We start from the raw sequence: 13,400 nt of genomic DNA, 5'->3' as shown, positions 1-13,400 counted from the left end.
TCTATCCACTGAGCCAAACTGGTTAGGGCGTGGATGTCTTCTTGGTGTCTTTGCTGTGCGCCCCGACAGAGGGGCATCGGGGACAGCGGCCCCGAATTGATTTGTCCTCGGAAACCTTTTTAACGAGCTCTCTAGGGACTAGTCGCGTCTCAGAGCCTCCTTGGGAAATACCCAGCTGCAGCCGTCGCTTATTGTTGATGCATTAAAATGTTTTTCTGAAGAGAAAGGCGTGACCGAGTGAGCAAGAAAGAGCTCACGGTACACTGAGTCCACTGGAGGCGGGGTGGGTCCCAGAGACTGCAGGGCTCATGCTTAGCTGGTGGCTAGAAACCTAGATGACAGTCTTGAGTATTTTAGGTCAAAAGAAACCTAGACAAGACCCCTGACACTCACCAGACCCTTGAAAACCGCTCCAACCACCGAACTTCAGTCTCGTCGTGCTGCCTGGCAGCAGGAGGCCTGAGACGCCATCCCCCGTCTGTGGGGAAGTTTATAACTTTGCCAGAAGGAAACCCCACCCGACAAAACCAAACTGTACTTTTGAAATTAAAGAGAAAAATCATATTCGTGTGAGGCTCCACATTCATTGGCCTAAATCCATGGGGTCTGCTGAGTATGTGGAGTTGAAGTCGTGTTTCTCAGAATCTGAAACAGGGAGAGGAGCCAGTTTGTCAGCCCGGCTGCATAGCACACTTGCCTTGGGAGCTGGTTGACAGAAAGCATGTGCCAGGACCTCACCCCTGGAGAGACTGGGGAGGGGCCGGGGCATCTGTTGAAAGAAACTGTTGGGGACCGTCTGGGAGCCCGGCCTGGAGTAGTACAGGCCCTGCCCAGTGCTGTCAGCTCCTCTCGGCCGCTGCCTGGCTCTCTCTCATATGCAGAGGAGGTGAGGGGACTCCGTTTCTAAAACCTCCCCCCAGAGGTTGTACGGTTCTCTTGGGATGAAGTTCACCGGCACTAATAGCAACCCCTCCTTGGCCCTGTGGGTACCTCGTCCAGTTTAGTGCCTTTGGCTGCGTATAGACACCGAATGGGAGGCCGGGGGTTGGCCCTGGTGCCCCTCTGCTTCCTGCTGGCTCTGGAGGTGCAGCCCTCCTGGGGGGGCCGTCCACCCCAGCTGCACGGTCCCTTTATGTGGTCCTTTGGGCAAGACCTGGGGGCATTCCAGCCACCATGGCAAGCATTCAGGGCAACTCCTGTAAGTAAGTGGCTTGTTAGACCCAGTCAGCTCCGCAGTCAGGGTGAGAGACAGCCACTGCCGTGAGTGTGTGTGCAGCGGGGGTGGGCTGGAGAGGAGGGTCATGGGAAAGGGTAGCTATTTAATTTGGTACCTAATCCAGTAAGTGGTGAGGGTTTGCTCATCGAGCTCTGTGTGGTAGCTTTGCCTTCATTTGGAAGGGGGTCTGGTCCTCTGAATGCTGTCGGAAAAGGCAGAGTTCCTGTGGCTGATGCCACTCGGCACGTGGCCGTGGACTTGTGGGCCTCGTGGTGGAACCTGGCGGCGGCCGTGAACGCCTTCCCACGTGCTTGGGGAATGGACAGCAGGCCGATGCGGCTGGCTCCTCTAATTCTCTTCCTTTTTCAGAACACAAATACAGTGCCAGGTGGACCAAAGTCATGGGCACAGCTGAATGGAAAGCCAGCAGGACACGAAGGTGGTAAGTGGGAAGAGGTGGGCAGGACGGGTGCGCGCCTTCTCGGGACCATTCCGGTTGGGCCTGGGTTGTCTTGGCCTAAAGCTCTGTGGAGTCTCCCACCTGAGAGTCACTGCCCTGGGGGCCTGGCCTGGGCCCAGCGAGGAAGCGCTGATTCTGAAGGCGCTTCACTCAGCATCTGGGGGCCCTCGGGGAGCCCTAGTGCGCTCCGCCAGCACTCCCGGGTGCCCACCCGGCTGGCGTGGCCGGCGTGCTTGGAGTTGGCTGAGGCGGAGAATCCTTGGTGCTGACCCCCCTGGCTCCATAGTCTTTCCGGTTTTCTCGACAGGTTTAAGGGGCTCAAGCCGACTCTTATCCTTCTCTCCCGAGGAATTTCCGACGCTGAAGGCAGCTGGCGGGCAGGACAAGGCTGGCAAAGAAAAGGGCGCCTTAGATCTGTCGTATGGGCCAGGACCAAGCCTCCGCCCTCAGAGTGAGTGAGCTGTAGCCCGTCGGGCACGCGGGGCGCAGCGTCTCCCTTGCCTTCCTGCCCTCAGACAGGAGTGTGCGGGGCCTCAAACAGCCGGGCGCCTGAGGCCGGCTCCCTGCCTGGAAAGCGTGGCTGTTGCCCTTTGCCTGACCTCTGCACCCACTGGACTTGAACCCTAGGCTGGTCGGGAGGTCACCCCTTCTTTCTTGTTGTTGGGTGGGCCAGGCCTGCCTGCTTTCCTGGCTGTCAGCAGAAAGTTGTGCTGTGCCAGGTGGTCATGGCAAGGATGGGCAGACCAAGGGCCAGCTGCCTTGGTCCCTGATTCAGAAGCGGTTTTCTAGACCAGAGCTTCCCAAACCGCGAATGCCGTCAGGGTCACTTGGGGAGTGTGTTACAAGGTGTGACTCTCAGCCTCCCACCCCCGCCAACTTAGAAGTCCTGTTTTTAACACGTGCCCTTGCGTGGCCCGCTCAGCGCTGACTCCACGGCCCATTTCGGGTCTGGTCCAGGAGGGGCAGGTGTGTGGAGTGGTACTTGCTGGTGAGGTTTTTAGGGGCTGTGGGTGGCTTAAAGTCTTATTTAGGAATGAGATTTTCTACCTGTTCTAACCAGAGGTTCTGAAATGGCTCTTGTCTTTTTGGAGGTGTGTTTCGGGGGGTGTGGAGATATGCGAGACTTGTGTTTGCTTGTCATGATTAACCCCCAAGAGCAGAGGGCCTGTAGAGGAAACGATCACAGTGCAGCTCTCCAGCGCCCGCCTTCCGGTGGCCTGTGTGGAGTCGTTTGTCTACTCCAGAGACACCCTCCAGTTCCTTCGGCCAGGAAGGGGAACTTTCTGGGTCTAGTTAGGACGAGTGGCTTATAGGACCATAAACAGAACTCGGAGGAGCTTCTGGGGTGGGTTCCATCTCCTCTTCTGAGAAGAGGAAGAAGCAGATGGGCAGAGGGGTGACGCAGACGGCTGACCCGAGCCCACATGCGGGGCTTGGAGGCTAGAGCTGAACCCCGTGTTGTGGCTCCGCCCTCGGTCTGACTCTTAGGGTCCCACACGCAGGGAGCTTTCATGTTTCACCTCATCACCCAGGTTCACTGAAACCAGCAGGCATTTGGTTCCTGCAGCTCCGCCCGGGCCTGTGATTCCTGCAGATCCTGCTGCGTTCGGCAGGTGGACGCATCATGGAGAAAGATAGCTCTGTCGGCAGGCCCCCCGGGCCCTGCAGAAGGCCCCCCTCCCCCGGCTGGTGCAGGGCAGGCGGGGCCAAGGCCTGTGGCAGGTCCAGACCCTTCCAGCAAGAGGGTCTGGTCGACACACCCCCACCCCCGGCCAGAGCTGCGCTGCTTCCTCGTATGAACGGGACGATCTCCTCGATTAGAGGGGCCGCCGCCAAACGAAGCAGGAAACATGTCGGAACTCACTCTGGTTTCATGTCAAGTCCAGGGCTGCGGGCAGTGCCCGCCCTCCGGGCCTGGGCCGTCTGTGGGAGGAGCCGCGGCTGTTTCCGTGGGCTGCCTGGTGCCTCTGCGGCCAGCGCCGTGGTGATGGGCTCCTGTCGGTCGGGGAAGATGCGCACACTCTTGCCTCCTCTCTGGGGACCTCTCTCTGTCTCACAGTCAGGCCCCCTCAGCAGGTTCACACGCCTTGGCCAGTGTAGTCTGCCCCCACCTCCCTGACACACTTGACCAGGACCCTACTCTTACTTTTTGTTTTTTGGGGGGCTTTTTTTGGTGAATGAGGGGGTCCCTTGACCTTCAGAACCTCATACAATCCATCCTCCCCCCTTCCTCTTCCCTCTCCCGTTTTGCCCCCTTTCAATTTCCAGATGTGACAAGCTGGAGGGAGGGCGGTGGGCGAAACATAATTTCTGCCACGTCTCTGAGCGCCTCCCCCACTGAGCTGGGCAGCAGGAACTCGAGCGCGGGAGACGGAGCCCCCTCCTCGGCAGGCACCAGCGATGCTAAGGACCCCTCTCTCCGCCCGGCTCAGCCTGTTCGCAAAGGGGCTTCGCAGTTCCTGGGGAACGCATACCACCCACCTACATACCATGACATGCTTCCTGCCTTTGTAAGTCTTCAGAGGGCGTTTCCCACAGTCAGCCCGTCCGCGTCCAGTAGGACTGCTTCACGGGGGAGTGTGCACCTCCGGTGCCCCCCTGGCTGCACGGCTCGCCCCGTCCCTGCCTTGGAGGTTCCGTCATGTCCACTCTCTCCTCCCCAGTCCCCAGGGCCCCCGGCTTCTTTCCCTGCTCATGTGCTCACTCAGCCTTGGCTCTTGGAACGAGGAGAGGCAGGTTCCCCCAGGACACAGGCCCAGGTGTACTAGCAGCAGGAAGGAAATGGGGGAGACGGTGGCAGGTTACATGGGAAACCCCAAGAGTTCCTGTTTCTTTTTCCCGTTGTTCATTTTCCAAAACAAATTCGAATGCGAGCGGAACGGAGAGTTGGGGTCGTTACCAGAAACCTGCTCATTGATGTCGCGTTTCAGATGTGTTCGCCACAGTCACCCGAGAACCAGGGTACAGCGGAGCGAGCGTCGTTCCCGCCTCCGCCGCCCCGCCTGGAGCCCCGCGTTCCTTTCCGACAGTTCCAGATGAACGAGCAGGACGGGTACGGCTGCTGCGCGCGGGGGGCCGCCCGGGGTGGCCTCGGACACCAGGCAGTGCTTTGTCTTCTAAAGACCACGGTGCCCTGGAAACCAGCTCGCAACCGAGGGTGTGCGGACGCGGGCCGGCCGGGCGGGAGGCGGGGTTATGACCTGAGTTCCTGGCACAGGGGAGGTTTTGGCACGTGCCCCTGGGCAGCGGGCTACAGCAGGGGGCGGGCTTCTGGGCGGCGCCTTCGCTCGGTGTGTTCCTTTCCAACGGGGGTGCTTCCATATCAAACGCACACACAGACCTTGCAATTCAGGGCTTAACTTTTTAAAAGCGTTTGGTTTTGCTTCCATATGTGTAGTTGACGTAAGTCCAGTGTCTTTAACTTTTCTCTTAGCGGGCCCCCCGGCCCACCATCATCAACGCGGAGAACCTCAAGGGCCTGGATGACCTGGACACGGATGCCGACGATGGCTGGGCAGGTGGGTTGTGTGGCTGAGTGCGCTTTCCCCAGGGTTGGAGGCCAGCGGACGCCCTTCCCTGCCCAGGTGGGGGGGGCTTCCGGCCCATCCCTGTCTTCTTTTGGTCTTCGGCCTTGGTCTTGGAGCCGGGGTAGATTTTGCTGTTAACTTTTTTTAAAGACTTTTTTTATATGGAAAAGTTAAACCAGCGAAATTGTGTAATGACCCCCCAGCTCCCCCACCGGCCTCGGCAGGTGCCACCATTCTGCCTTTCTGTGTCTTTCCTCTCGCCCACTCTCCACCCGCAGCCTGATTATGCCCCTTTACAATCCTTTGTGTTTGTTTTCGCGTAAATTTTAATGACATTGAAAGACACGCAGCTTATTGTACACTTTCGACAAAGGGATACACCTGTGAGCCTTTTCCTCCTCCCCCAGCCCCTTCCTGCCCACCGGCCTCCCCAGACGGCCCCGGGCCGGCCACTCTTCTGGCGCCTCACCTGGAGCAGTTTTGCCCCTTGGATGATTACGCAAATGGAGTCACACAGCTTTTTCTCTGTGTCATGTTTCTGAGATTCGTCCATGTTGTTATATAGGTCACTTGTTGCTTTTAATTACTGGGGCATATTTTATTGTATCAATATACTTTAATTTACTGATCCACTTAAAAACCCCATCGTGTATAATCTTCTATAATAATAAAAGCATAATATGCTAATTAGACCAGACGTCCTTCAGGACGACCTTCTGGACAAAAGCTGGGGCTTCGAGGGAAGCCGGTGCCGGCAGCCGGGGGAAGGAAGGCCTACTCTTGCACGAATTTCGTGCGTCGGGCCTCTAATATTTTCATGTCTCTTGAGTGCACAGCGGGGAGTGGAAGTATCGGGTCAAAGGGTAGGTGTGTGATGGGGTGCACAAGGACCGCAGACCTCTGCCACGCGGCTGAGCCACTGCACATTCCCAGCAGCGACCACACCTTCCTGTCGGTCTTCGTGCTTTTAGCCGTTCTGGTGGGTGTGCAGTGGGTCTCATTGTGCTTTTCGTTTGCGTTTTGCGGGTGACGAACGCCAGTGAACACGTCTTCATGTGCTGTTTGAGGGGTGCATCTTTCCTTGCCGTCCTGAGGGGTCTGACACAAGTCCTTTGCAGCTTCACAAATATTTTTTCACCATAGTTTGCCTTGTCTCTTCTTTTTTTTAACCCTTGCCTGAGGGTGTCCTTTTTTCAGTGAGAGGAAGGGAGAGTGAGAGTTAGAGAGAGAGGCATTGATTTGATCGGTGCCTCCCATACACGCCCTGACCGGGGATCGAACTCGAAACCTGTGTAATGTGCCCTGACCAGGAATAGAACTCGCAACCCTTCGGTGCACCCTACAACGCTCTAACCCGCTGAGCCCCATCAGTCAGGGCATCTGTTCATCTTCTTAGCACTGTTTTGATGAACAGATGTTTTTAGTTTTGATGAAGTTTATAAATTTGTGTTTTTTTATGGTTATTACTTTTGTATCATATCTAAAAAAAATCTTTTGTCTCCCTTTGGTGGTAGAGATATTCCTTTATATTTTATAGGTTTAACTCTTACCGTATGTCACGTTGAATTAATTGATCTGTAAGGTGTAAGATAGGAGCTGAAGTTTATTTTTACCGTAAGGATATCCAGTTGCTCCCCACTATTTGTTGGTGAGGCTTCCCTTCCCCTATTGAACGGCTTTGGCACCTTTGCCAAAAATCAATTGACCTTTAAGTGTGGGTCTGTTCTGGACCTGTTTGTTCCGTTGATCCGTTTGTTCATCCTTATGCCAGTACCACACTGGGTCACTATAGTTCAAGTCTTAAGTTCAGGTAGTGTAAGCCTAATGGACAAAATAAACTGACAACATTTTTAAAAATTCAGGTCGTATAAGTTTTCAAGCTTTGTGTTTTGTTTTGTTTTGTTTTGCTTTTCAGTCCTCACCTGAGAACATGTTTTATTGACTTTGAGAGAGAAACATCGGCTGGTTGCCTCCCACGCACGCCTTGACCAGGGATCGAAGCCACAGCCCTTCGGTGCTCGGAACAGTGATCTTAGCCGAGCCCTCTGCGAGTGCTTGTTTGTGTTTGGGTTGGGTCACTATTCTGAGTTCTTTCCATTCCATGTAAATTTAGAATCAGCCGAGCAGTATTTACAAAAAGCCTGCAAACGTTTTGGTCAGGATTTTATTGAATTTACTTCTGGATAAATGATGCCTTAATTTTGAAGCTTCTATGCAGGAACCTGGTGAATCTATCAGGTCTTTCCTTTCCCCAGCAGTGGTTTAGAGTTTTCAGGGCCAAGGTCTTGACTATGTTTCATCAAGTTTATTCCTGAGTATTTGATGGTCTTTGATACTAATATAAATGGCATTGTTTCTTTAATGTTGTTTTCAAGTGTTTGATGTTATTATGCAGAAATGCAAGTTGATTTTGTGTATTGACCTTATACCAGACACTTTGCTGAATGCACGCACTAGTTTTTGTTGATTTCTTAGCATTTCTACATAAATCATCGTGTTGCCAATAAATAGGGGCAGCTTTATGTCTTCCTTTTCAGACTTGATGCCTTTTTTTTTTCTTGCTTTATTGCACTGTGGTACTTCCAGCCCAATGTTGTATTCAAGTTCTTTGGGGGTCACCACAACATGAGGAGCTGTATTAAAGGGCCGCGGCATCAGGAAGGTTGAGAAGCACTGGCTTAGTGTCTCACCTTTAAATATGATGTTAGCTATAGCTTGTTGGGGATATTCTTGACCAGATTGAGGTGGTTCTCTTTAGTTTGCTGTTTTGTTTTTAAATCATGAATGCGCATGTATTGAATTGTGTTAAATGCTTTTTCTGTCCCTGTGATCATATGATTTTTCTCCGTTATTGTGGTAATCTTGTGGATTGCATTTATGTATTTATTCTTTCATTTATTTTCTTTTATAATTGTGATTTTATTGTTTGTTTTGATAAAGTCATCAATCATGTGCCTCCTGCACGCCCCCTACTGGGGATCGAGCCTGCAACCCAAGCATGTGTCCTGACTGGGAATTGAACCGGGGCCTGAGCCACGCCAGCTGGCTGTATACAATTCTTAACATACATACCCGAAATGTAAATTCATGTAGTTGTGGTTTTTTTCTAAATAGTTAAGCCAGTGACGTTCTAGCTTAAAATTTGGAGGTTAATTTTCTTTAATAGAGTATCAAGTACCAATATCTTTAAATGTTGATACACTGTTACATCAAAGCCCCACTAATTCACAATTAATATCATATATGTTGTAATCAAATTTTCTGTCTTTCACAGCACATTTACAAAGTTACTAGGAAAACTAGACTACCACACCAAAGATGTTTCTCTCATATACTTCTCTCCCTTTCTCTCTGAACATCAATAAAGGGGGGGAAAAATTTTAAGAATCCTAAGATTCTATATACATATATATGTATATACTAATACACACACACACACACACACACACACACACTAGAGGCCTTATGCACAAAATATGTGGAAGAGTAGGACTTCCTTCCCCTGGCTGCCTGCACCAGCTTCCCTCTGGCACCCAGGACCCGGACTTCCCTTGCAGCCCCGGCTTTTTCCGGAAGGACGTCTGGTCTAATTAGCATATTATGCTTTTATTATTATAGATTGCCCTGATTTAGGAGCTGTTGTCTGGGGCGAGGGTCAGTCTGACCAGGCTGCCTTCCTGTTCCCAGAAGCCAGCGCTCCTTCCGTTTAACTGCTGTTTGTTGGGTGGTGGCAGCCACGTGGCTAGCCTCCCTCCTCGTGGGGCTGGCATGATTCCGGACTGAGGTGGCACTGTTGGCAGCTGGAATTCTCACCTTTCTCATTCTCCCTGGCCCACGCCCTGATGCAGGCCTCCATGAGGAAGTGGACTATTCTGAGAAGTTGAAGTTCAGTGATGACGAAGAGGAGGAGGACGTGGTAAAGGATGGCCGGCCACAGTGGTAAGTCTCTCCCTCTGCTGGGCACGTCCAGTGCAACCTTAGCTTAGCGGCACTGCCATGTGCTGGTCCTGTGCCAAGTGCGTTTCCTAGTTTCCAGCAACTTCCCAGGGCAGATACTGTTTCATTTTGCAGATGAGAGGGCTAAGCTTTGGGGCACCCGTTGGAGAATTGGGCCAGGATTTGCATCCAAGCGTGGCAGGCTGGGTGCTAGTGATTGTAACCGCTGCCCCAGTTCTTCCCTGAGGGTGTGTGGGAGACCACGTGTTCTGTAGTGATTATGGCTGTCATGCCCCAGAAGCCGTGGCCACGCGAGTTTGGGAAACCGCCTGGGTTCAGTTTTCTCCTTCCTCCAGGGCCGCCTGCCGTCTGGGGTGAGCACGCAGAAACATGCTGGGGACCTCCGGGGAGCTGGGGAAGCTTACGCAGGGCAGACCAGGCTTCCTAAACTTCTTAGACCAATTTAATCTTTTCTCTCTTTTTCTGGATCATTTTATTGGACAAATTTTACTCATAATGCCCTTTGGAAAATACTTAATTGTACTCTAACTCCTTTTGTTTTTATCATAATATCAGTAGTATTGGCTAGTACTAGAGGCCCGATGCACGAAATCCGTGGCGGCTTGCCTCGCCCTCACAACCCCGGCTTTGTCCAGAAGGTGGTCCAGAAGGTTGTTTGGCTGTCTGGTCTAATTAGCATATCATGCTTTTATTATTATTGACATTTTTATTGATTTCAGAGAGGATGGGAGGGGGAGAGAAAGGCAGAAACATCAATGATGAGAGAGAATCATCGATGAGCTGCCTCCTGCACGCCCCACACTGGAGATCGAGCCCACAACCTGTGAATTGAACCGTGACCTGACCTCCCCCCACCCAGTCCCCGCCCCCACCCAGGCTTCATCACACTATTGGCTAGCACTTCAGTACCTTAAAAGAGCGCCTGCGGTTGCTTTAATTTGCCTTTTCTTTCTTTTTTTCTTTTTTGTACCAGCACATGTGATTTTTTTCCTTCATGTGGCATTTCCTGTTTTCTTTATACACCACCTATTGGACTTATTGTGCTTTCCTCAAAAATGTGATTTTTAAAATATTGTTTAGATATTAATGTTTTAATGTTTCTCTTTGTTTCATTGTCACTGATTGAGTGTGTGTGTGGTTCCCTCTGCAAGTCTTTCTCCGCTGTTTGTCTTTCACTTCTAAGCCCCTGGAGTCAGCGCCCCCTCCTGGAGGAAACTGGTAACACGCTCTGCCGCTCTGATGGCACACAGTTAACTGAGGCTTCTGTCGTCTATTTTCCCGCCGCTCAATGGCCGTGGGGACTGTCTGTGGATCAGTTCTTGGAACACTGAGCTTAGAAGGAAATGTGACCAAGAATTTAAGTCAAAGGCAAAGACATAAAACTTTACAGGTTGATTGAGCAGTAGGACACGGTTCTCTCTTTCAGTTGATATTAATTGAATATTCAACTGAAGGAGTTAGACATGGAGTCAGCTTTGCTACTGGCTATGATTGAAGGCACCTCCTCCCTAAATATATTTGTATTGACCTCAAGAGGAAGAGAGAGGGAGAGAGAGATAGAAACAAGAGTGATGAGAGAGAATCATTGATCAGCTGCCCCCTGCACGCCCCACACTGGGGATGGAGCCCATAACCTGGGCATGTGCCCTGACCGGGAATTGAACCATGACCTCCTGGTTCATAGGTTGATGCTCAACCATGGAGCCACGCTGGCTGGGCGAAACCTGCTCTTGTTTTGATATTCTCTGAGCTGGCTGGTGATGCAGTCCCCAGAGACCCCTACAATGAGCCCAGAGTCCCTCTGACATCTTCGCTTCCCATCCATGATGATTCCTGAAACTGCCCTTGACTCATCCCTTCCTGTTCGTTGTGTCGGGGCCATGGGACAGGCCTCCTGTCTTTTCTGGACCATGTTGTTCTCTTACCCTCACACTGTGCCCCATTGTCTTCTAAAGACACGGCCTTCTCTGGTGCATCAGAGACCTGGGTGTGGTCTCTCCCTCTCTCACAGGGAAGTCAGTAGTCGCCAGCAGTGTTGCCCTCCTAACCTCCCTTACCTGCCTCAGCTTCCGCCTCACACACATGTGTGCACCGACACGTGCACACACAGAGGAGCCAGACCTGGCCTGCTGTGCTCTGCCTCCTGTTGGGTGACCGGTCACTTCTTTCCCGCACAGGAGGCTTTGCCCCAGGCCTGCGTCTGGCTCCGCCCTGAGCACGTGCAGGTGCGCAGGCACAGCTCTCTTCCCCCGTCTCTTCCCGCCTCCCGCAGCCGGGGCACTCGCCAGGCCTGGCCGCCTGTCCCTGCTGTGTGCTCTCCTTCCTCCTCTCGCTCCTCCCTGGGGCACCCGCAGCGTGCCTCTTTTGCGGAACATTGTGAGCACCTTCAGTGCCAAGCACAGGGCGGGGTCTGTAGTAAAGGAAGCACCTTCTTCTGGGTTCGGCTCCAAATCTGTTAGCTCCTCCCTGGGCGAGCAGCTGCCCACCTCTCGGAGAATCTTGTTTCCACTCTTTAAAAGGGGAAGAATGAGGGCCCCCTCAACACCCCCATAAAGTAATGGGTGTGGAACAGCCGAGCTGGAGCTTTGAGCTTTGTGTGAGAGGTTGAATGGTAAATGTTGGTGCTGAATGTTGGTGTTCTGGGATGTCTGTTGCGGTAAGGGGGTGGGAGCGGGTCTGCTCCGATGAAGGAGATGGTGTGTAGACAGCTGACGAAGGACCGCTGGCTCGTAAGGCCAGACCGAGGTGGCCGACTGGGACACTAACCGCTTGCGGTTGTCCTAGGAGCAGCTGGGACCCGAGGCGGCAGCGGGGGCTGTCAATGAGCTCTGTGGACAGTGCTGATGCCAAGCGTGCCCACGAGGAAGGAAAGGACTGGGGCGAGACGGTGGGAGTGGCTCGCGTCGGCCGGAAGGTGCCAGAACCTCAGCCCCCTCCGAGGAAGCTTCACAGCTGGGCCTCAGGCCCTGAGTACCAGGTACCGTGGGGTCTGTGCCTGTGACTAGCTGGGGGGCTCTCTCTCCTTTCTCTTTCTTTCTCTCCTTCTCCCTCCTTCCTCTCCCCCCCCCTCCTTTCTCTCTCTCTCTCTTTCTTCACATTCATTTGACCAGAAGTCCAAGAAGAAGACAAATAGTCCCCTAGTTGGATGCCCTCTGCATTTGTACTTTGCTGAGTTGAGTGTTTGATGTCTGAAAGTCCTAGGAAGATATCTCTCTCTTTTTTTCTTTTTTAATTAAATCTTTATTCAAATTATTACAGTTGTTCCTCTTTTTTCCCCCCATAGCTCCCCTCCACCCGGTTCCCACCCCACCCTCTGCCCTTACCACAAGGAGCATGCATGAGGGCTGGCGTGAGAATGTGTGAGCGAGGTGTGAGATGAGACTGGCAAGGAAGCCAGAGGGGAGCCCTGCGGTACCTTATGTAGGGGCACTGTTATTCTTTTTTACAGATTAGAAAAAATGAGACTCAGAGCTCTTGAATAATTTGTCTCATCTCACAGCTAGTTAAGTGGTGGAGCCAGATTTCAAGCTGTGGTAGGTAGAATAATGGCTCCCCTACAGATACTCATGTCCCGGGAACCTGCGAATATGTAAGGTTACATGACAATGGGGAATTAAGATATGAAATTAAATTAAGATTACTAATATCTGACCTTAAAATATGGGGGTTATTTTATTTTATTTTTTATTGATTTCAGAAAGGAAGGGAGAGGGAGAGACAGGAACATCAATGATGAGAGAGAATCATCGATGAGCTGCCTCCTGCACGCCCCACACTGGAGATCGAGCCCACAACCTGTGAATTGAACCGTGACCTCCTGGTTCATTAGATTGACGTTCAACCACTGAGCCATGCTGGCCGGGCTTGACTAGTACCTTTGTTTGTTTATTTTTGCATTTTACATATTTTAAAAGCCATATAAATAACGTGTTTTGTAAAATACAAAAAATGTTTAATTAAAAATAAGGCAGAAATCCTTTAATCCTAAATCCATAAATAATCATCAACATTTTTAAGTGTATTTTGTATTGTTGACGATATTACAGATGTCCCCTTTCCCCCCAACCCATTGACTCCCTTCACTCCACATCCTCCTCCCAGGCCTTCACCACACTATTGTCTATGTCCATGGGTTATACATATATACATATAAATTATTTGGTTAATCTCTTCCCTCCCCACCTCCCCCCTTTCCTCTGTGATTCATCAAACTGCTATGTTTTTTAAAAAGTAACCCTAA

The 13,400-nt window shown here is 51.8% G+C and overlaps 1 protein-coding gene across 4 annotated transcripts in view; it reads left to right on the top strand.

Moving 5' to 3' along the window:
• Positions 1–5,113: 5,113 nt before the first annotated feature.
• Positions 5,114–13,400, top strand: part of PRRC2B (proline rich coiled-coil 2B) — a 42,534-nt gene continuing 34,247 nt past the window's right edge. For 3 of the 4 annotated variants that reach the window (XM_015567903.1, XM_015567901.1, XM_015567898.1), the window contains exons 1-2: positions 9,087–9,142; positions 11,945–12,137. In XM_015567903.1, coding sequence (XP_015423389.1) covers positions 11,982–12,137 — 156 coding nt within the window. In that variant the 5' untranslated portion in view covers positions 9,087–9,142; positions 11,945–11,981. Of the gene's footprint in view, positions 5,195–9,051; positions 9,143–11,944; positions 12,138–13,400 lie in introns of those variants that run through there. The other variant, XM_015567905.1, reaches the window with a different exon arrangement.

The sequence above is a fragment of the Myotis davidii genome, unplaced genomic scaffold (genome assembly GCF_000327345.1).
Source record: "Myotis davidii unplaced genomic scaffold, ASM32734v1 scaffold651, whole genome shotgun sequence".
Taxonomy (NCBI): domain Eukaryota; kingdom Metazoa; phylum Chordata; class Mammalia; order Chiroptera; family Vespertilionidae; genus Myotis; species Myotis davidii.
This window is presented reverse-complemented; position numbering and strand designations above follow the sequence as displayed.